This window comes from Micropterus dolomieu, linkage group LG05, assembly GCF_021292245.1.
Source record: "Micropterus dolomieu isolate WLL.071019.BEF.003 ecotype Adirondacks linkage group LG05, ASM2129224v1, whole genome shotgun sequence".
In the NCBI taxonomy this organism is placed as follows: domain Eukaryota; kingdom Metazoa; phylum Chordata; class Actinopteri; order Centrarchiformes; family Centrarchidae; genus Micropterus; species Micropterus dolomieu.
In genome coordinates, this window is record NC_060154.1 from 11,373,368 (window position 1) to 11,396,660 (window position 23,293).

A 23,293-nucleotide genomic window follows, 5' to 3' on the forward strand; every position below is an offset into this window, starting at 1 on the left:
AGAAGCATTTACTGTTTTTATATGCACTTAAGTTACTGGTTTATCGTCAAGCTTTTTGAAAATACCTGTTTTCATAGTCATCGTATTAAATCAACCCAGTTCTATTAACTGAGCTAAGGGATGAAAGGAAACCTGATAAACAGCTAGATTTCTTGGGCAAGTGTACACTTCACCTGGTTTGTAATGGTGTTTTTTGTTTTTTACACGTGCACATTTGCATTAAAAGGAAGTCACACAGGCAAAATAATGCTGCAGAGGGATTAACTAAAAAATCATTATTCTAGAGCTAAATTCTTGTTAATAAAATTATAGGATGTCCGATAAACTAAAATAGCAGATTCAACACTATTTGTTCAGTTCTACACACATTTGCACACTAAGGGACAACTCTGTAAAAAGGCTTCACAGTTTGAATACATCACTATTTCTCAGAATGGCTTGGTTTCTTATGTGAATATAAATGTAGTAAATGCTCGATTGGTCTGGTTAAAAGTCTGACAGTGATGTGACAGCTGTAAGGTAAATACTCTTCAGCCACTGAAAGTCAGCAAAGACGAGCTCAGTTGGTGTCAAACTTACACTTAAAGAACAAACTGGCAGGTAAAACTATTGTACATGTGCATGTGTTCTCCTGTGGACTCTTCTGTTCAGTGCATGCTGCATGAGACAAGCACACATCTGTAATACTTGACTGCATGGTATACCGGCGTTGTCGCCCTGTACTGTGTTTTCTTGTGCAACAAATAAAATTTGTATTTCTCTTTGACTCATCCTTAGTTGTATGTCCTTCAGAACTGTTCACCACACAGAGGCTTTTGTTGAGTCACATACAGTGGCTCTTACACGGCGCTGATGTAGGGAAAATAATCAGGTAATATGCAGGCTGTTAAATTTGACAATTATTTTTAAAATGTTTTTTGAGACAGCCACATTGACTTCTGTCATCTCACACCTTTTACTTTGTATGTCAGATGACATATTTTAAAGACATTACAATAAACATGTAATTCAGATAACTGTAAAGTTAAAATTTCAGTAATCAGATATGGTCAATGCTGCATTTTTGCCAGCAATTTGATTTTAACATTTTGTAAAGCCGAGATGTTAAATGGTTCGGCCGTGGAACTGACTTGTCAAGTTGCCGGAGGAAAGGCTAACTCTGATAGAGCACAGAATTATTCTTGGTCAAGAGAGGTTTCTAAAATATTTTCTCCATGATTTACATATTATTTTCAGGGATCATTTGCAGTGTAATATATATATATAGGCATTAAACATTCATTAAGAACAATGGAAGGATGAGAAATGGAATAAGCCAAAGATTAAACATTCAAATCAAAGAGGATTACTACACAGAACCTTATACAACATTTAATTTAACAAGAGGGTAGATTACCCTATGTGCTCTGAAGAATTGGTACCTTATCACAGGCACTTGAGGTAGGCAGATATAAAGGTATTCCTGAAGAGAAACATTTGTGTTTTTCATGATCTTGGTGTTGAGGATGAATTTCATTTTGTGTTCCACTGCCACCTGCACTCTGACTTGAGTTCATGTGTTCAGTTGTTTGTTTTGGCTGTCTTAAGGTAAAATGTAGAGTTGGCTATTTAATGAGTAGAACTTTGTCAAGATTTACAGAAAATGCATGGCAACTAAGACAGAGAACACTGCATCCAACACATGTTCTCATTTGTGGAAATGTAGGCCTAGCCTACTATATGGTTTGTCATGTGGTCCTCCTGGTTGTTGTAGCTGTCTTGTAGTAGCCAAGTGTGTAGTGACGCTCAAATAAATAAATAAATCAAAAGTATGCACTTGCACTGACATAAGCCTATAGATGGAATTCAAGTTGGAAAACCAAAAGCATCTATTTTCAAAAGTGGGATCTTTCAGAAATTACTATTGTATAAAAGTATTTTATCTCTGACATACTATTTCCTCCTATTGAGCAGTTGTCACCATATTTGCCTGTAAAGTTAAATGCTATTATTTTATCTAGAACTGGTGTACATGAACGGGTGATCGATTCAGTTAGATTTCACAATTAAAAAACTGCGACGCTTTCTGCGAGCCTACAGTGCGTCCGTTTGCGATCAAGCAGTTTTCTGTCCCGACCGCTAGGTGTCACTGACTCGCTGAGAAACGTTACCTCACGTAGCAGAAGAAGAACTCCCGTGTCCTTCACAACAGCAAACATGGCTACTGCAACCAAAATCGTCCAGAGGCTACGAAATTTTTTAGCTGGGGTAAGAAACACAACCACAGACAAACTTTATAGCCGTGCCAGACCTTTATCTTAACAAACTTAACTTGCAGTAGTTGTCAATTCTTACTAGCTTTTCAGAGCTAACGTTAGCCAGTCGAGCTGCTTGAATGATAGCTAACGTTACCTAACTTACATGTGAAGGAAGAGGACATATAGCTAGCCTGTGTGATTCTCAGCAACTATTACTAATGAGTGTTTTTCCCCAGCACGACCTGCAAGCCAAACTGCAGCTGAGATATGAGGAGATTGCAAAGAGGTAAGACTTACTGCGTTAGCTTAGCTTCCTCACAGTGCTGCTACACACCAAAGGACAGTTTTATTGTCTCTGGCAACAGCTAGAACCCAGTAAATTGATATATTTATATAGGTTGTCTTACCTCCAGTTCAGCTGAGTGAATGAATAAATGTAAAACATTAAAATACAAGTACAATCATAAGAAATAATACAAATTTGTGAACAGGAAAACCCTGTTAAGCCATCTGAAGTTGTATTTAGGGCCCCAGACACTAAGCAAAGTACTAACGTATTGCCTAAATAAATACTACACCAGCGGGCCAGACTAGTAAGTGGCACACCTGCCTCAACATGCAAGTTTGGATCCGCATTTATTTATTTCACACACTGGTCCATATCAGGAAAGGAAAAATAATAAAAAGCAAAACAAGGACAAACAGACAGTGCAGAAAAATGTATGAGATCATGGCATTTCACAGGTCCACTGATTAAAACACGTACAGACATTTGTTCCTATGTTTCCAAAAACAAGAGGGAATTCTTTGTGTCCATCTTAGGTGATTATATTGCTTTTGGACAGCTTTAAGTAGATCTGTTATTCCACAGAAGACATACAAGTAAATTCTGTTTACAATACTTTTTTTCTATAGGACACAGCCACCACCAAAACTGCCTGTGGGACCGAGCCACAAGTATGCCAACAACTACTACTACACCAGAGATGGACGCAGAGAGTCAGTACCAGCCACGGTCATCATGTCTTCACAGAAGGCTCTCACCGCAGGCAGGTAAATGACACAGTCACTACGTTTTCATGCATGGTAGTAGTCCCGGGCAAAACTTTGATTATTACAAATGTCATGTTGGACATATTAACATAGCTGGATTACTTTCACAATTCACTTTGCTGGAACTTTACTGTGAAACTCCGGCACAGGAAGGGTTGAGCTTGCAGTGACAGCAGACTGTTAGCAAAAGAATATTGTTCTGACCTGAAGTACACCAACACAATGAAAGCAGGAATGGGGCCAATGTGAACAATCATAAACAGTTTATGTTAATGCAGTATACATAGTTGGAATAAGTGTGGCTGCAGACAGATACGTGGAGTACACCAATTTGGATGGATGGATGTATCAGAGATGTGCATTTTGTGACAACACAACAATCCAGCTGTTTGATTACACCTGCCAAAAATCCAATACTTAGATATCTGATGATTGCATGACATCTGTCTTAATTGTCAATTATTTTCCCTGAGTAGTTGTTTTGTCTATAAAATGTCAGAAAATGTTCAAACATGTGAATCGTTGTTTCAAGATGTCCTCCTCAAATGTCTTGTTTTGTCCACAAGCTAAATCTATTCAGTTTACTACTTCAAATTTAGGAAGCTGGAATCAGAGAATTGTCCATCAATTAATTATCAAGTTAGTTTGTGATTAAATAGTTGACAACTAATCAGTAAATCGCTGAAGCTCTAATGACATCTATGTATCTCTGATAACTGAAATATTCTTTTTGTTATGTTTAAGTACCTACAATATTTTCTTGACTCTTATCTCTTCTAGTCAAGTTGCTGAAGCCCCAAAGCTTCCAGTGACCCCTGGTGCTGTATATAAGGAGCCACCACTCTCCACAGACCAGCCGTACCTCTGAGCAGCAGGACTAACCCTTATGTCAGCATCAACAACCTAACTTCTCCATCCAAACCTGCTGTAGAGACCTGACCACTGGGTGTGTGTTTGTTGTATCCTGTACAATAGAAAGTGTGAATAAAATTTGTTCTATTTAAGTTTTTTTTTTGTCCAACTAGTTATTGAACAAATGTGAAATGGTTTTTGAATCATCATTGTCAACTGTGTGAATAGACTTGCTGCTATCTGAAAGAGTGTTTGGAAATACTTGGTGCAAGGTGAGCAGAATAGCAGGAAGGACTAAGTAGATGTGTGCCAATTTAGCAGCTGGAAGCTCCAAGAGGTTGTGACAGTCCAGCCTCACAAAGTCCGAAATTAAAGATGTGTTCAAGTGACCCATCTTGGAGAACAAAGCATTTAACTTAACACTAGTGGTAAACACTGATTACATGAAATATAAAATTTAGCATAATTTTTATCATTAGTTTCCTAATGATAAAATTTGTCATTAAGTATCTGTGTAATTTAAAACATTAGCAGATGTGAGAAATGAATACCCACAGAAAGTTTGTTATGAAGAACCTGCCAAAGCATCCAGTGGGTCAAGGAAATGTTTCTTGTGTTGTGGTTGTTGGAGCTCCGTTTCTGTCAGTTTGAACCTGGATTATGTCCAGTGTAACTGGAAATACAAGAAATACTTAACACTTCATCATTTGCAAAACTTGATATTTTCAAAATGAAAAGAAAAATGTTTCTGTATTTGTCAATGTGGAATTTTTATGCACATACCCACTTACAAGTAAAATAAAAATTAAGAACCTGTTTCTCATAGAAAACTTAAATTCAAATTAGAGACTTTCTTAGAGTTGCAAGATTAGTTTTCATTCTTTAAAGCACCAACTCACCCGCACAAATGATTTCAGTTATTTTAGCTAATTTACCTCCTCAGCATGGTGTGAGCCGGTACAAGCTGTTTCACTGACCTCTTGAATGCTCCTGTTCATTGTGCTTTAGCTGTAAGAGGGAAGACTTATTTTGAATGTGGGAGTAGCAGTGGTGAAGGAAGTATTCAGATCCCTTATTTCAGTAAAAGTACTAATTCCACACTGTAAAAACTCTGTTACAACTAGCCCAGTGAAAATGTTAAAGATCATACATATACTGTCACAGTTGGTCCTGTGACAGTTGGAGGTTGCTTCCTGTGGTGTTCTGTGGGTGTGTCTTTCCCTTGGCAGGGAGCTGGTCGCCCGGCAAGGCTACACACCTGTTTCCAATCCTCATCTACACCTGGTCTTAAGATGTGGGGCTCCCTGAGACTTGTTGCCAGATTATTCCTAGCCATAACTTGGTTGAGTACTTCAGGCCAGCTTGTTTCCTGAGCATTTAGTCTGTTTCCAGTGTGTCTCTGCCTGAACCCAGATTAATGTTTTTTGTTTATCTCCTTTTTCAAGTTGCTGAGTCCGGTGTCATTTGCTCTGCTTGCAGGATCTCTAGGAGAGCGGATTGCCCCTGCCCAGGACTGCCTGCCCCTGCTCACATCTCACCCACGACCATTTTGTACTAGTCCTTTGTGAATAAACTCTTTACTTTGACAGGCTTTGAGTGTTCTGTATCCGCAACCTAACATATACACTTTCAACAATACAAAGAGACCAAAAAAAACCTCATGTTTACAGGCTTTTAAACGGCAAGATGCCCCACAAAGAAAACAAAAATATTCAAATTATTAATATACATTTTGAAGGACTAATCCCCATGTTAAAGGATATAATAGAGAAACACTGCACAGTGAGGACAAGGGAATGCATGCATTTGGTGCTGCAGGTGTTCTCAGCCTGGCTGTATGCAGATTGCATCTAGACACAATATTCTTTTTAGCTGCGACTCAATTAACCAGCTTTAATCAATTAATCCTTAGCTTTGAAAAGATGCACAGTTGAAACTCACTAGATTTACAAGTTCCACTAACTCTGTATTTTTCTTTAAGTAAAGGCAAAAATGTTAAGATAATGATGACTTTTCTATTTTCTAATAGAAGGTAACTAATATATAGTTTCATTATGGATTAATCAATTTGATTGTTTGGTTTGTAAAATTTGAGAAATTAGTGACACTTTCACAATGTTTATTTTGTCCAGCCAATAGTCCAAACATCAACATTATTAAAACAATTGCAATAAAAAGCTGTAAATCCTAACATTTCATAAGCTGGAACCATTTTTACATGAAACATTACTTCAACACTAAAATAGCTGCCATTAACCTTTAATCAATAAATCAACTAATCGTTTCATCTCTACTTATATTGTTAGGTCCAGTAGTTTAATGTAGCCTATAACAACATGTTATAAGCTCTTCATAGTTTTGTTTGTAGAAATCTTAAATTTTAAACTAAAGATGTCAAATGAATGTACTCTAGTGTAAAGTACAATATTTCCCTCCCGAAATGTAGTAGCATGGAAAAAAATTACTTTACCTCTAGTTTGTAGGCCTATTTGCAGGCTACTTGAGTTGAGTAGTGAAGTTAATAATACTGCAGCGTAACTTCCACCTGAGAGGAGGTCCAATAGCAAACGTGATAAGAAACACCTGTGTGGGTGTGCAGACATATAAATACAAATGTTAAAAAAAAATTTGTATATAGATAGGTACCAAACACAATTCATGTGATTTAAAATAGAAAAAAATCATAATTTTAAAAACTTACCGTGTTCAACGTCAAATCAGCAAATAACTGGATAGAAATCTGAACAGCAGATTTAAAAATTTTAAATCAAAAACTATAATGGCACAGAAAAAAATCACCGTTAAGGTAATTTTTCATTCACAAACCTGCAGGTTCACCGGAATCAACTCTTGCGTCATATTTCCGCGCCGCGTGCGTGCGATGCAGCTGCGGCGGACATCGAGCATGGGACACCTTGTAGGTTTATTTCTTCTGATCGCCCCTCTAACCTGCTACTGTATTTGTGGTAAGCAACAGGAATCACTCGAGCGTGTGTGTGAAATGAACGAGCTTCTTGTTTTTAGCGTTATTTAAAATAAAACGTATTGAAAGTTTACAGTCGACCAGACCTGTCAGTTTGAATGAAGTCTGTGTAACTTACTGTGCAAACTAACGTTACAGTGAACTGGATCTTTGACAAGTAATGTTTTCCTTGATTTTAGTGTTGCTAAGTATGTATAATATTTAAGTTGCTACTGTCTGAACCCGGCACCAGATCGTTTTCACATTTCGACTGAAAAGTATGTTTGAAATGTGTCAATACATAGCTGGAAAGATGAAAACATAAGGATGTCATCTGACCCCTTCGCTGCAGTGCATTGTTACGTATTTCCATTTGCAAGTGTTTAAATTACGTACTTTTTGAAACGACACCTCCCATATTTAAATAAAAAATTATAGCCATTTCAAACTTAGACTGTGAAAGGGCTCAAACTTCGTAAAGGGTCAGTGTAGCTCTGTTAGCTCTCTGAGTCCAAATTTAATCATTAGCATTATCACATTTGAACAGGAAATTGTTCTGTATAGTATGCCAAAAGATAGATACCCTTTGATTTATTAGGAATAACATTTTATTCTGTGATTTAAAATGTGATGGAACAGGGGTGCAAAACACAAAACTGAGAGAAAATGTTTATTTTGTCTTGTATGCAATGACTTCAGTCTTACCTTAAAGGCTGTATGTCACCACATGACATGATCATGTAGTTTACATAATAAAACAACCGAAAATGTGATAGTTCTGCAGTATACTATTTTTTTGATGATCCTTTATTTAATTATTTGGCATATCAGACATAATATATAAGTTGTCATGACTTTTCCTCTTGCCTACTATAATTATATTGTCCTTTGTGATGCCCAATGATAACACAACTAGTCAATAGTTATGTTATTAATCGACATTCTGCACAGTAACAGTAAACTGTCCGTGCTTTAGGTGCTGCAGGTCACTCTCTTCCCGACTGCCACAAGCAGCTGGAGTTCAGGTGTAGCGATGGCTTGTGCATCCCGAGACTGAGTGTGTGTGACGGACAGACTGACTGTGAGGACGGATCAGATGAACACAGCTGTGGTGAGTACAGTGTCGACAACATGATCCCATCCCAAACAATGCACACATTTGCACACTGGTGTTTGGCTGCATAAACCAAACAATAAACACACAATTGGCATTTATTGACAGGGAAATAATCCAGTCATTTGAGGCAAGGAAAGGCAAGTTTATTTATGTAGCAGATTTCAACAACAAGGCACTTGAAAGTGCTCATTGAAAGTCCATTGACTAAAGGGATTTTATAAGTAGCTCTGCAGCACTTCCCTCTTTAATATGGTGAGAGAGAGAGAGAGGCAGATAGATAGATGGGTTGTTTAATGCAAGACTGACATCATCCAGCCGTGACACACAGGTGAGCCACACTGGCTGAAGACTGTAGAACAAAGGTGGTTATCTGGGATTTTCTCAGTTTCTGCTCTATCAGAGGCTTCACTGACACAAATGGTGTCAAAGACTCAGACAGTCACTATGTGTAATTATTGTGTTTGGCAGCGTGTGCCTTTTTACCTACACTTGTTGTCTTGTTTCACATACAGTATTGTGTAATGGAGTTTTAGCCGATTGTAACCGACTTTAAAGCAGAGTTGTGTTTAGCCCTGCTGTTTTTTTAAAGCAGAAAATCCTGAGTGATAAATGTTTTCACAAACATCTTCATGATGATTTTAAACTTGGTTTACAGTAAATTTTCATTTAAATCTTAGTTTTCCACAATTCTAGGCATGCAGTATATTGACTTGTGCATTTGAAATATCTGTGTTGCAAAGATATCGTCTAATTTTCTGGTACTGTGTGAGAAAATGCCATTCCAGATTCTTATAATCCTGTTGAAGTTATTAGAGACTTTGATATTGAATTCCAGAGGGATTTGGTGTTCAGTGTGAGCCACAAGTTGCACAATGTGTGCAAAGAAAAACCCCGCAGGAGACCGTATTTTAAAGGGGATTGATGTGATTGCAGGCGTTGAACATAAACATTGTTGATGTGAGTAATGCCAGCAGCAGGCATGAATATTGGCAGTACTAAGATGTCAGAGATGTGAGACCTGAAAGTTGTTGGTTTTGAATGTCGACCAAAGTAAAGAGAAAGTAAAGCAAACTAGACATGCAGGACTTGGCAGCAGAATGTGGTTTTACTGGTAGAAAGTGGATTAAGAGCAAATGGATAAATGAAAGAGAAAATGATCCAATCCAACACATACCTATATAATTTCAGTCAGGTTAGGCTAACAGGAAAAAGAGCTTAAAGTGTTATTAAGAAGAGATATGCAATACGTAATTTTTTACACAAGTAGTCACACCATGTGGTGTACAGGTATACCCACCTGATGGAGACACTGGTGGGGTTGTAGAACTGGTGAAAATTAAGATAGCAGTGGGTGAGGTGATGTAAATGTATCAACCATTAGAGGTTTTGCCCAGATTATTATACTATGGTCTAGAGCTGCATTGATTAATTGATGAGTTGTCAACTATTAAATTAATCGGCAACTATTTTGATTATTAAAATGATCTGATTCCAGCTTCTTAAATGTGAACATCTTCTGGTAAATTCAGTAAATTCGTTGGGGTTGTGGACCAAACAAGACATTTGAGGACATCACCTTGGGCTTTGGGAAGCAGTGATTATTTTTCACTGTTTTATAGACCAAATCAACTAATTGGTTAATTGAGAAAATTATTGACAGATTAATTGACTATGAAATAATCATTAGATGCAGTCCAACTGTGTTTATAATTCTGGGTGTATTACCAAATTTTGGCAAAGTTGCAAAAACAAGAAAATGTAACATTAATGTCTGCTGCTGTGGGTGGTACTTGACAAACACTTTTTCGTAATGGCTTTTTTTACTGGCAACTACCATGTTATCTAAACATGTTTTCTTTAGAAAAGCCAGGTAGCTGTGCTGGTATCTTACCTATCAGTGATTGTTTTCTAGTTGCTGTAAATCCCAGAGCATTCCCAGGACAAAAGGTAATGATTTACTCTCATAGCCTCTCCAGCACACTGTCTGCCAGTGTTACAAGTGTCTGACCATATTATACTAGTTTTTTCCAGATCTTCTTTATAAAATATTTTATCAATGTGATGATACAATCTTGTTGTATTGTGCTGATATATTTTATATACTGTGCATTTATCTTGGAAGCTTTTAAGTGAGGATTTCTCAAAGAATTTCATATAAATATTGAGACCTCGCTCCTGCCATGTTTTGAAATTTGCTTCTTGCCTGTTTGGAATAAAAACCTGGATTGTAGGCCACACAGCGGGTCAGTGAAGAGGGCTCCTTTGGCCCAAAGGACTTCTCCACTTAAAACCAGGGCCACGCTTTTCATCAAAGTAATTTATGGTGTTGCACTAAGTTGTTCACACAAAGCCAAGGCAAGTTTATTCGTATAGCATATTTCAAAAACATGGCAATTCAAAGCGCTTTAGATAAAGCATAAAAGTAACATAGGACACTCTAAAAAGACGAACATGAGGAATGAAAAAGAGAACAGTGAGAGAGAGCTTCCTCTTTACCTACCTGGGCAAGGGCTGGCTGAATGTGAACAAATTCCTGCAGCCAGGTTCTAAAAAAACTGTGATAATGCCTATGGTTTTGGAATGAGATGCCCATGTGCTGTGTTCAAGTGTTCATGAGTGCTCACATTTAACTAACCAGCCAGCAGAGAGCAGTATAGTACTGCACAGTGCCTTTACAGACACACAGCTCCTCAGGCTTCTTTATCTCTTCACATGTGTAACAGGGTCATTAACTAATCTGTGTTAGCCGATCTTTATGAATGTTATCATCATTTGGGTAAGTAGTCACAAGTAGTCACATAAGATTTTAGTCCAGAATTGCTCATTCAAAGACAACTGTTGTTCGATCAATGTCTGCTGTTGTCCAAGGAAGGTTAAAGTCAATAGAAACTGGACTTGGTTGAAGATACTTGAACCACATGACACATAAGGTACATGACACACTGCCGTTGTTTTTTTTTTTTTTAGATTTCTCAAAGAAGTTCTAACAAATATTCAGAACTCGCTCCTGCCATGTTTGAGAATTTGCATCCAGCCTGTTTGGAATAAAACCTGTATTGTGACCTCCCAGGGGATCAGGGAATTGGGCTTCTTTGGCCCAAAGGACTGCCACTTTAAACCAGGTTTTGAGTGAAAGGTCAAACAGGTTGGGTTTTTTCCCTAGTTGGTGTTTCAATTCACTTTCTCTAGTAATAGCCTGTAGCGGGACCTTAACCTGGCATTAAATTAGCTTCCGTATTGCTGAATAGTCAGGGTTGCATTTACTAAGGGTTTAATCTGAACTGCTTGGTAATATGTTTTTAGACTTTTAGGGACTTCCAGACGCCTTGTATCCCTAAGAAGTTTGAAACTTGTATCTTTTTTTAAAAATCATTTGTAAATTATATATTTTTTGCTGCTCTGAAACTGCAATACTGTGATTATACTCTATTATCAAAGCCATTCAGATTATATTTGTGTTGAAGCCTTCTGAGACACTTAAGGGTACAAACTTAGTTATTGCTGTAACTTACAACTGTGACTCTTCACAGGCCATCTCTGTAAGAAAGATGAATTTGCCTGCCGCAGCAGACGGTGCATATCTCTGCATTTCCTTTGCAATGGTGTGGACAACTGTGGCGACGGGAGTGACGAGGCTTCCTGTCAGAACTGCACCACCACTGATGGTTTTTTCTTCTCCTGCGGGCCGTCTGACACCTGTCTGCCCAGGAACAAGCTGTGTGATGGGCGGGCTGACTGCAAAAATGGGCAAGACGAGTCTCAAAAGTTGTGTGGTTTGCCCCTGCCACTGCAGCAGGCCTCTCCCACATGTACAGCGTCTGAGTTTCAGTGTGGAGATGGGCAGTGCATCCGCCACACCTGGAGGTGCGACCACTCATCAGACTGCTCTGATGGCAGCGATGAGGAAAACTGCGGTGAGTGACACGGCTTCACGTCCTTGAAAAAAATGAACTCGCAAAACAAAAGAAAATCCTATCCACATACATATGTGTACTTTTGGTTTAGTTATTCCAATAATCAATATTGTGCTTCCAACTTTGTGGCAACAGTTTGGGGACATGACAATGCTGTTGTGCACGAAGCCAAGACAAGAATAAATGGTTTTCCCAGTTTGGCATGGAGGAACCGTCCCCGTCCAACACCCTTGGGATTAACTGTAACATCGACCGCAAGTCAAGTCTTATCACCCAAAATCAGTGCAATACTAAAAGACAAACGTGAGGAATGAAAAGCTTGAGAGAGAGCTTCCTCTCTACATACCTGGGCAAGCGTGGGCTGAATGTGAACAAACCCCAGCAGCCGGGTTGCAAAAACCTGTAAAGGCTGTTATAGCAGCAAGATGATGTCTATGGTTTTGGAATGAAATGCCTACGTGCTGTCTTCATGAGTGCTCACATATGAGTCACCAGCCAGCGGAGAGCAGTATAGTACTGCATGGTGGCTTTACAGAAACACAGCTACTCAGGCTTTTATCTTCACATGTGTAACAGGTTCAGTAGCTAATCTGTGTTAGCTAATCTTTATGATTGTTATCATGAATTGGGAGTAATTATAAAATTCCTGTGGGTGGAGAAAAGGTTGTTCCTAAACTATTGTGATAATTGAATACCATTAATCATTTTAGTCATTTATCAAGCAAAGGAATGAAAAAATGACAAAACTCTCTTTTTACAGCTTCTCCAAGCTGATGATTTGCTGTTTTTGTCTGTTTTACGTTGTTGTAAATGTCGTTGAATGTTTTATACTGTTGGTTGGACCATACAAGCCATTTGAAGATGTCACCTTGGTTTCCATAATAATCAGCAGATAATCCATCGTGGTGTCTTTATAATTACTTTTCACACACATACATGTTCCCATTCAGGATGAATTGTAATAACAGGTGATCCCCGTGACTTTTCATCTAACACCATCATCAGGTCAACATTTTAATGTGTCCAGTACCTGCATTTCAGTCAAATCCCCCATTACACCATAATGTTTGTAAAATGAGAAATGGAAATGAATGTCCACCCCACTGCACAGATGACTCTACAGCACAATTGTGAAACCAACACTGGCTCAATGGCAAACGTACCAAAGTCCTTTTTAACAATTTTACTCAAATGAAACCCAGCTTTTGCTTTCTACTGCAAGAAACACATCTCACAATGTCAGAACATCTAAAACTCAGAGCTAAATGGATGAACTACACATTTTCCACATCATATAATTCTAAAATAAAGAGATGTCCCTATACTATTAAATACAAATGTTCCATACCAGAACAAAAATACGTTTGTAGAGCCTGAACCTGTCGCTTTGTTGTTAGTAATGCACTTGTCAGGGATGTGAAAATAGCAGCATACTTCTAGTATGAAGCCACTGATGATGATGACAATGTTTCTTTTTTACAGATCAGGACGAGTGTCAGGTCAATAAAGGAGGCTGCTCTCATCACTGTGTGGACCTGCCGATGGGTTTCTTCTGCGACTGCCCCGACAACATGAAGCTGGTTGGGGACAGCCAGTGTGAGGGTGAGTGGCAGCCCAATAGAGCAGCTTGATACCTGCTGACAGCTGCCAAGTATTTCACATTAACATTTATAAAGATTTGTCCTGAACTATCACAAAATTACCTTTTATATATCCGCCAGAGGTTTGTAAGGTTCGTTTTTAAAGGGATTTTTTTTGGGGGGGGGGGTCTATAGTAAAACTTGAATCATATTTGTATTAAGTCATCTCTGTAAACTGTTTTTGCTATTAAGTAATGGGAGCTGCAATTCCATGCACTCCATTTTCTATGTAAAATTTTAACCTTCCTTGTATGTGTCCTTGAAACTCCTTTCTCAAATGTTGGCTCTTTTGTCTAGAGGTCAACATGTGCCTGGAGAGCGACGTGTGTGATCAGCTGTGTGTTCACATGAACGTCAGCCTCACCTGTGACTGCCACAAGGACTACCAGATGAATGCAACAACCGGAGAGTGCAAGGCCAAAGGTGAGGAAAAAATGATCAATGCCATTTTTCACATTATTGTATTAATTTCAGCCATAGCACCAATCCGGCCAGGGACTCCAGATAAACATTTGCCTTCTATGCAAACCATTCTACCTAAGAAACTAATAAAATAAATTAGATAATAGTAGGCTGACTTATAATCCCAAACATTAACTTATCCATTTGGGGTTTTCCCCCAGTAAAACTTTAACTTAACCATTACATGCAATGTCTATTGGGTAAAAGGACCAATCAAGCTCATAAATAACAGACTTCCGCCTGCTGTCAAAGTAGCATAGAGGCTGTGATTGATTGAGCTGTTTCTCTACTTTCCCCAGCTAGTAAAAACATTCAGAAGGTTTTCCCTTTGTGATGTCTGATTCATCTACTTGGCTGAATCAGACAAATCCCGACACGTCTTGTCTCATTATCAATTTAGTTACTTGGTGACTATTGTATACTCAGTAAATATTTTGCCTTTGCTTTGTGATTATATTATTTCGGAAAAAAGTGTCTTTTTGTGTTAGCCAAGGCGAGACAGCATGCCTTCACTATCATACGCTGATGGAAACAATCTTTTGGTATGGTGTGACTGGCATGAGTTCAGCCTGGGCAGGTCACCATTTTATCACTTTATGGTCTAGTGCAGACTACATGACTTTTTTTCCACATTTACCTGCCCCCGACATTTTGGAGATCTGAGACAAAAATCCTTGAATGGTCACAGAATCTGTCACCATGCTCCTCCTGACGTGTCAAATAGTTTGAGCAGTTCTGAGATGCATCTTGACTGTTTTGTGAGCTATACACTCACTATATGCACTTGTAGTTGAAGCACCTTGGAGGATGAGTGTAAGATGGGAAACGAAAATACAGTTAAGTGAGAGCACAGCAGGATGAACGTAAACAAAAACAGGTCTTGTAGTGTGAGCAGCACAGTTACTGTGATATTCTGAAAGTATTATATTGTTATAAAAAGACACTTTTACATTATTCTTCCACCAACGTGATATTTACTCCAATTTCTTTAAAGCTCGCCTAATTACTAGTTTTATATTAGCAATGGATCAAATGACTTCCTTCCCCGGGTTGGTTTCCCACTGTTGCTAGCAGCCCTACTGGAAATACATGCTGTCATGGTATTTACATATGCATGGATTAGAATACATGTTTGCTTTTGATATTTCTATGTTATCAGTTGCATGTGGCAGGTTGAAATACTATCTGGTTTACAAAGCTGACATTGTGTGGGGCTCAGAGTGGTTCCACCTTACTTAAACGTTGACTCAATTCAGTGTAAAAGGGAGTTGGGCTATACAAACATATTAGTGAACATCCATCAGTTCACTGGAGATGTAATTATTGAACTAGTCTCTATGGACTTCAGGAGTGTTTCATTAGTATTGTGATCTCCTGTTGTGTGACGTCCATTCTATTGTATTAGTGAATTTTATGGTTGGGTTGGTTTTATGGTTGGGTTGGTATCGTTCCTGATATGGTGCTGATATTGTATAATGCCTGAGTTGGTTTGAGATGTCACAACATGAACCTGAAATGTTGCGCACTCCCACTGATAACATCACAGTTTTACTTGTGTGGTGGCTAAAATCAGGTCTGTTGATGTGTTACTAAACACTGATATGGCTGACAGATTAGATTGCTCATTTTCCACTTTAAAATAATTCCAGACAATTTAGCTGCTGCTCCTTACCCTTTTTAAAACAAGATGCCTTATTGCCTCTTGTTATAGATAAAGATCGGCTTTAATTCAGTCAGATCAGCTCAGGACATCTCTAGTTTGATTAACGAACCAAGAAAAACTTGTGTTTGTGTCCTTCCAGGGGATGAGGCTCAACTGGTTTTCACCTCTTCTAAAGGAATGCGATGGATGAGCATCACTGGGACTGAGTACAGGGAAGCGACCACACATTGGCCAGGGCCAGGGGCAGTGGCAGCTATAGTCGCTAACCGAACACTGTACTGGGCCCGGCAAGGACAGGGCTCCGTGTATAGGTAACAGATTGGAGCTGTAGATACTGCGACCACCACTCACCGCTCTATAATAGCTTCCAAAGCAATGATTGAGAGGTGTGACAGTTGACTGTGAAAAGCACAAGTTATGATACATATGTAAACAAATGAATAACCCCATCCATCCATTTTCCACCGCTTATCTGGGTCTCTGTGGCAGCAGGATAAGCAGTGTAACCCAGACATCCCTTTCTTTACCTTTATCTCTCTCCTCCTGGGGCATCCCAAAACTTTGTATTTTTTTATTTTGCCATTATTTAACCAGGTAAGCCAATTGAGAACATATTCGACCTAGCGTCTTACAGTACAACATTTAGTTACATATATAAATATTAAAAAATACAAATGTAGTATAAATTCTATAAAAATACAAAAGAGTACATATACAGTCTGTGGAAGGTAACGTCTATTCAAAGTGGTAGCTCAGTTGCTATTACAGTAAAGAGTAACACTTAGCATATCTATGCAAACAGGTAAAACAAGATATGATAGCTATACAGATGAAAGTGCAAATACGCCAGACAGAGACATTAAAGGCGAGAAGGCGGCAAACACAATATAATACAAACAAAGAAAACAGTATAATAGAGCACAAAACAGATTAGGAATAACACGTGCAATCAGTAAATTTTTTTATATATGTATGTTTATTATTTTATTTATTATTATTTTCAAAAGAAAAGACAGGAACAACAAAACAAACATTCATTTGGCTCACATACACATTCAGATTCAAATTTTTACAGGTGGGAGATTCAGGAGTCATACAAGTAAAAGTAATATAAAATATATAAAAACAAAATAAATTGAGGGTATGTTGTTACACATGAGGATATTTGCATGACTTTCGCCAAAGGATTAAACTTTGCCATTACACCACAGCAACTACCTATAGTAGACCTCATCACTGCCACAGAATCGGCCATTAGGAAAAACAAATTAACAGAAAGAGAAGCGGAACAGCTCAGACTAAAGGTATCTGCAGCCCTTTCTAATGCGAAGGCCCCCCCTTCCAACCTCACCATCCAAGAAAGGAAAGCTGTGACATCTCTGAGCAAGGATCAAAACATCACTATCCTACCTGCTGACAAAGGAAGATGCACGGTAGTCCTTAACACAGCGGACTACCAGAACAAAGTCAACACACTACTAATGGACACAAACACATATGAGACACTGAGACGAGACCCAACCAGCGGATACAAGAAAAAAGGCCATAGAATGTCTACAACAGCTGCAGAAGGACAACACCATCACCCGTGAACAATATTACCGGTTGTATCCTGGAAAAGCCATTCCTTGCATTTATGGACTACCCAAGATACACAATGAAGGAGCCCCACTCAGGTCGATTATCAGCAGCATTAACTCGGTCACCTACAACATTGCCAAACACATTTCTACCATCTTAGCTCCTTTGTTGGGAAACACGCCTCACCACGTCCAAATCTCTATTGACTTTGTAAACAAAGTTCGAGGACTAAAACTGGATCCAGATGAAACCATGGTATTCTATGACGTGACTTCTTTGTTTACCTGCATCCCCACCATAGAGGCAGTAGAAACCGTTAGGAAACGGCTAACACAAGACAACACCCTGGACAACAGAACTAGCCTCAGCCCTGACCAAATCTGCAAATTACTCGACCTCTGTCTAAACACCACCTACTTCCAGTACAACGGTGGATTCTACAGACAGAAGCATGGCTGTGCCATGGGCTCACCGGTATCCCCAATTGTGGCAAACATCTACATGGAAGAAGTGGGAACAAAGCCCTCAACTCCTTCAGAGGAACAGCACCGAGGCACTGGTACAGATGTCTGGACGACACCTGGGTCAAAATTAACAAGCCAGGAAGTGCAAGCCTTCACAGAACACATCAACTCTGTGGACAGTAATATCAAGTTCACACGAGAAGATGTTCAAAACAACAGTTTGGCCTTCCTGGACTGCGCTGTACACATTGAAGAGGACAGGAGCCTGCAGATTGGTGTTTACAGAAAACCCACACACACAGACCAAAACCTACTCCTTGATTCACACCACCCACTGGAGCACAAGCTAGGGGTCATGAGAACACTGCACCACAGAGCGGAAAACATACCAACAAGCGCCCAAGCCAGAGAGAAGGAACAGAAACACCTGAAGGGGGCACTTACAGCCTGTGGATACCCTAAATGGACCTTTGTGAAAACAGCCACAAGATCCAAGAAGAACAAAACTACAGGGGAGGAGGAAAAGAAGGTCAAACGCAACAACATTGTGATTCCATACGTGTCTGGAGTATCAGAGAAACTCAGGAGGATTTTCAACAAACATAACATCCCTGTGTTTTTTTAAACCCAAGAACACACCAAGACAGATGCTGGTACACCCCAAAGACCGCACACCCAAAAAAAGCAATCTAGTGTATGCGGTCCAATGCAGTGAGGAATGCACAGACCTGTATATTGGGGAGACTAAACAACCAATACACAAACGCATGGCTCAACACAGAAGGGCCAACTCCTCAGGTCAAGACTCTGCAGTCTACTTACATCTGAAGGACAGAGGACACTCGTTTGAGGACCACCAGGTGCACATTTTAGACAGAGAAGATGGATGGTTTGAAAGAGGTGTCAAGGAAGCCATCTACACCAGGGTTGAGAAGCCGTCACTGAACAGGGGAGGGGGTCTACGCCACCACTTATCCCCCACTTACAATGCTGTCCTTTCATCACTTCTCAGGAAACTCAACAAACGTAACCTATTGGCCTCAGGTGAAGATACCAACGTCGTTCAGTCTTGGCCACAGGTAGTCTTAACGACTGTAACGACTGTCGTTACAGCAACCGGGAACACTAACGAACCAGCGGTATCGATGACCCGGGCCAACGACCCCACTGAGGTTAAATTGCCGAGTTTCCCTGCCAGTCAGTCAGAACTGAAGAAGTCCTTTGGATGAGGGACGAAACGTCTTCCAGTATCTTCAACCAAGTCCAGTTGCCCTTGACTTTAACCTTCGTTGGATAACTATGACCTGGATGACTGAGAATCTTCATAGACATCTTGCATGATTAAGGAAAGGTGTACAGAAACAAAAGGAGAGAAATTAAATGGCAAAGCAGAGTGTCCCTTTTGAGGCAGAGCATTCAGAGCTATGATAGAAACCCTCTTGTAAGAATGGTGGAAATATTCAAACCAACAAATGACAAAAAGGGGTCCCACGTTTTGCGAAAGGCATCATCATTGCTGTGAAGTTTACATGTCCAGTAGTCCAGTGTTTTAGGTTTTTTTGTTTTTCGTATTTTGTTTTTTGTATTTTTCTGCAATTCGTTCCAATCATTGGCAGCTGAGAACTGACAGGAGTGGCAGCCGAAAGCCAGAGAGATAAACCTAAAGCAGGTTTATCTCTCTGGTCACACGTCTTTTGCATATGTGTATTCCACATTTTGGGTCGGTAATGATAAAGTGATCACTGAAATTAGGTACAACGGGGACTGATAAATGAGCTGGCACCAGTGAGTTAGGCAAAGTGTATGAAACAAGGGCCAACCAACTAGTGCATATAAGTCACAGTGGTCGGTGTTATATGGGGCTCCACTAACAAAACGGATGGCGCCATCTCAGGCATTTCAATAAACCACATCACTGTCTAGTGTCAGTGTCAAGTCTAAAATTAGTAAGTTGGTAATTTTTTAACAAAGCAAGTTTGTCAACATGAGTAAAGGAAGCTCTGTGACAGAAAAGGAAGCCTGCCCTAGGCAATCCATCCAGGGAATTTATAACTAAATTATTCTCATGTTGACTTGACAGAAATTTTTTGAGTAGTGTTCATGCCCTACAGAAACCAACGATGACTGTCAAAACGCGGTTGTGGTTTCACAGTGCATGGTGGATGTGGTCAGTTTGAGTACATGTACAATATTTTTCGAAGCAAGAAAAATGTGTCAAAACATTTATAGAAACTTCCTCAAACTGCTGCTGCAGCTTCTGTATCTGTATGTGCAGTATGTTTCCGAATCCCCCACTTATGGCCAAAAATGTATTTTGTTTCAGTCCCTGCACATAACCCAGTTGAACATATTTACAGGCAAATGCGTGCAGAATTTCCTAACACAACGAAAGCGCTTAAGAGGAAGTTAAGGTAGTGAACAGAGGAGAGCCTACTCTGTGCACAGTCATTTTCTGTAATGGTTTCTGTTTGTATAATTTGAAAAAGGATAAACCTTATGATGTTGTTTGTTTTTTTTTTTACACAGAGCTGAGGTGATTTTATTTAAATAGCACTTTTTTAAAACACAGTCACAAAGATCTTTACATATAGGAAGGTAATACACATATGCAAATACAAGCATACATATATACAACCATTTAGACAAACACATACATATGCATCTAACATAGACAAATATTAAAGTAAATGACTAAAATAAACTACAATGTCAAACAGGCAGTTTTTATAAAAAGGCTAACATGTAGTTTTCAGCCACTGACACCACAGATTCAGCAGATCTGATGCAATGGGGTATTCCAGAGATTAGATACAACAAAACAGCGTAGTCACCTCTGGATTTAGACAAGACAGGAAACGGATAAAAGACCTTGATCAGGTGATTGGAGTGGCCGAAGTAAGAATAGGCTTAATAACTCTGCTATATTTGCAAGAGCAAGGCCATACAAGACCTTGTAGGTGATTATTAAGTCTTTTAAATCGATTCTTTGTTTTACTGGAAGCCAGTGAATGGAGGCAAACTGGAGTGATGTGTGACTAGTATTTGTTATAGCCCCGCTGCTAATTAAAGATGGGCTAGAGAGGACTGAATGATGCAAGTAAAGAGGGAGTTACAGTAGTCTAAATGAGAAATGGTTACCAAGAGAAGAAGAATTTTAGTCTGCTACTGTTGAAAACTGCAAAGCATTTGCTTCCTGATCAGACAAAACAGACATCTAGACATCATTTTGGCATCTTTTTACAAATTACAAAAAACATTGCATTCAGCCAATTCATATTGACATAAAAAGCGTAATCATTAAAATATAAATAACATATAAACCTACAAAATTATTTAACTATTCAAAATGAAAAAGTCTGAAAAAATTTACTTTGATTATCAGGGCCCCACATAAAAACCAAGTGTCTGAGCTAAATGCTATATATATATATATATATATATATATCCAAAGTTATTATTCATCCTGAGCGGGACTTTAATGTCTACCAAATCTTGTGCCAATTCATCTAGCAATTATGGAGACATGTCATTCAGAACCAAAAATGTCAACTTCTCGGCGACATTCCACAGTACTCAGAGGATCACCAGTAATTGATGATATATTTCAGTCTGGACTAAAGTGGTGGACTGACCGTCCGATATTGCCATCCCTAGTGCCATGCTGCTAGCTGGGCTAAAGACAAACATGGAAGACCGTTATTGGGTTGCATTTGGCTGTCACATTTTCTGAGCTTACATAGGACAATATGAGTAAACCCACTGTAGCATGTATTGTCAAAGTCAGAATTTGGATGGATTAAGTGGAACAGAATTTTAAATTGAACTTTGAATAAACACCGTGTTTTTATCATTTTTATATGTTTCTTTTACTCTTGGATGTTTGTCAGGGTCTCCATGGATGGAAAGCCGCAAGATTCGGTGTTGGTGTTGAAAGTGCAAGGTTCAGTGTCGGGCCTGGCTGTGGACTGGATCCATCAGCTCCTCTACTGGACCAGTATCGAGAGCGGTTCGGTTAATGTTGGCCTGCTGGATGGTTCAGCTCAGCGTCCGCTTATCACAGGTCTGGACAAAGTCTCCGCAGTGGCTGTGGATCCTCTCCAAGGGTATGCAAGCCCAGGCATATTTACTATTCACTTGAATTAATAGTAAGCATCGTTAAGGAGGTGCAGTGTACTCACGTCAGCAGAGAGCTGTGACGACTTATTGTTGCTTCATGATCATTACAGTAAATATTTGTTTAAAAGCTTTTCACCTGGTTTGAATGAACGAATACGTCACTGCGTACAGTAAGAGGTGGTTAAACACAAGACTCTTTTTTAAGCATGTATTTACACAGGGAGTGACAATATAGGACAAAGCAATACATATATTAAGAGATAGCAGCAGTGCAATAAAGAGTTTGAAGTGTCTGGTTCATTCATGCATCTCACCAGTCAGTGATAAGAGCTGCACTTTTTTGATTCAAACATTGCTAGCCTTTTTGTTCTCAGCTCAAATACTTTTAGGTTTTATCTTATTCATTGTTTTTGTCTGTTTTCTTTGTTGAAGCACTATTTGTTTGCCACCTTGGAGGAAAAAAATCTGAATAACTTTTATGATAAATTTCCCACCCAATTTTAAAATCATAGAACTTCCGCTATCCTTTAATAATAATGATATCAACTTGGTGAAATACGATTTTGTTTCTCAAAAAAGAAAAATACACATAAAAAGACGTACATAAAAGTTCAGTATGTAATATTTAGGAGGGTCTATTGAAAGAAATGCAAGATAATATACAAAACTATTGTTTTCAGTGGTGTATAAAAGACCTTACATTATGAACCGTTATGTTTTATTACCTTAGAATGAGCATTTCTATCTTCATACACCCCGTGTCCCCTTACATGGACTTTGCCATGTTGCGCCGCCATGTTTCTACAGAAGCCCAAATGGAAAAACGGCTCTTCAGAGCGTTGAATACGTATGAGGAAGAACAATGTTGTAATGTAAGTAGTAGTAGTAGTAGTCGCAGTAGTAATTGACTAGTTTGTTAGAATTACGAAAAGAAGAGGAATCTGGACAAATGGACCACCACACGTCTTTACGTAATAAATCTTTATTGCAAATAGAGAAATAAAGCATACATGGGACTTAAAAAGCATACAGAACTTTGATTCGTGCAAAATAACGTATACATATTTTGCAAACGTGTAATTTGTAATATGGTTATAATGGTGAGTTTGCTGTCCATGTACAGTGACCTAGATGTCTGTGTTGTTATATGCTCTGATAATGCTCATCAAACACATCTTTGTAGTAGCGTCCATGTTGATTCCACATTCCGACTTAAGAGCACATGAACACAC

At 39.0% G+C, this 23,293-nt stretch overlaps 2 protein-coding genes and 1 long non-coding RNA gene across 4 annotated transcripts in view; 2 read left to right on the forward strand and 1 right to left on the reverse strand.

Annotated features, from left to right (window-relative positions):
* The first annotated feature begins 2,097 nt into the window (after positions 1-2,097).
* Positions 2,098-4,294, forward strand: ndufa7 (NADH:ubiquinone oxidoreductase subunit A7). 2 transcript variants are annotated; one of them, XM_046049808.1, is made up of 4 exons: positions 2,098-2,247; positions 2,474-2,523; positions 3,153-3,286; positions 4,071-4,294. In XM_046049808.1, the coding sequence occupies exons 1-4, from the start codon at positions 2,197-2,199 to the stop codon at positions 4,100-4,102; spliced, it is 267 nt and encodes an 88-aa protein (XP_045905764.1). In that variant the 5' UTR covers positions 2,098-2,196; the 3' UTR covers positions 4,103-4,294. The 2 variants fall into 2 exon arrangements, with proteins under 2 accessions (XP_045905764.1, XP_045905763.1); XM_046049807.1 differs by having other exon boundaries at positions 2,105-2,247; positions 3,153-3,290.
* Positions 2,786-6,726, reverse strand: LOC123971151. The gene is made up of 3 exons (XR_006825141.1): positions 6,613-6,726; positions 5,078-5,150; positions 2,786-4,815 (listed from the first exon to the last, which is right to left on the reverse strand). It is a non-coding gene; the product is annotated as an uncharacterized LOC123971151 (long non-coding RNA).
* A 91-nt stretch (positions 6,727-6,817) lies between these two features.
* LOC123971150 (low-density lipoprotein receptor-related protein 8-like) overlaps positions 6,818-23,293 on the forward strand; it is a 27,806-nt gene continuing 11,330 nt past the window's right edge. Inside the window, exons 1-7 of the mRNA XM_046049809.1 lie at positions 6,818-7,108; positions 8,081-8,215; positions 11,752-12,135; positions 13,618-13,737; positions 14,073-14,198; positions 16,040-16,211; positions 21,833-22,048. Of these exons, the coding sequence (XP_045905765.1) occupies positions 6,922-7,108; positions 8,081-8,215; positions 11,752-12,135; positions 13,618-13,737; positions 14,073-14,198; positions 16,040-16,211; positions 21,833-22,048 (1,340 nt within the window). The 5' untranslated portion in view covers positions 6,818-6,921. The remainder of the gene's footprint in view (positions 7,109-8,080; positions 8,216-11,751; positions 12,136-13,617; positions 13,738-14,072; positions 14,199-16,039; positions 16,212-21,832; positions 22,049-23,293) is intronic.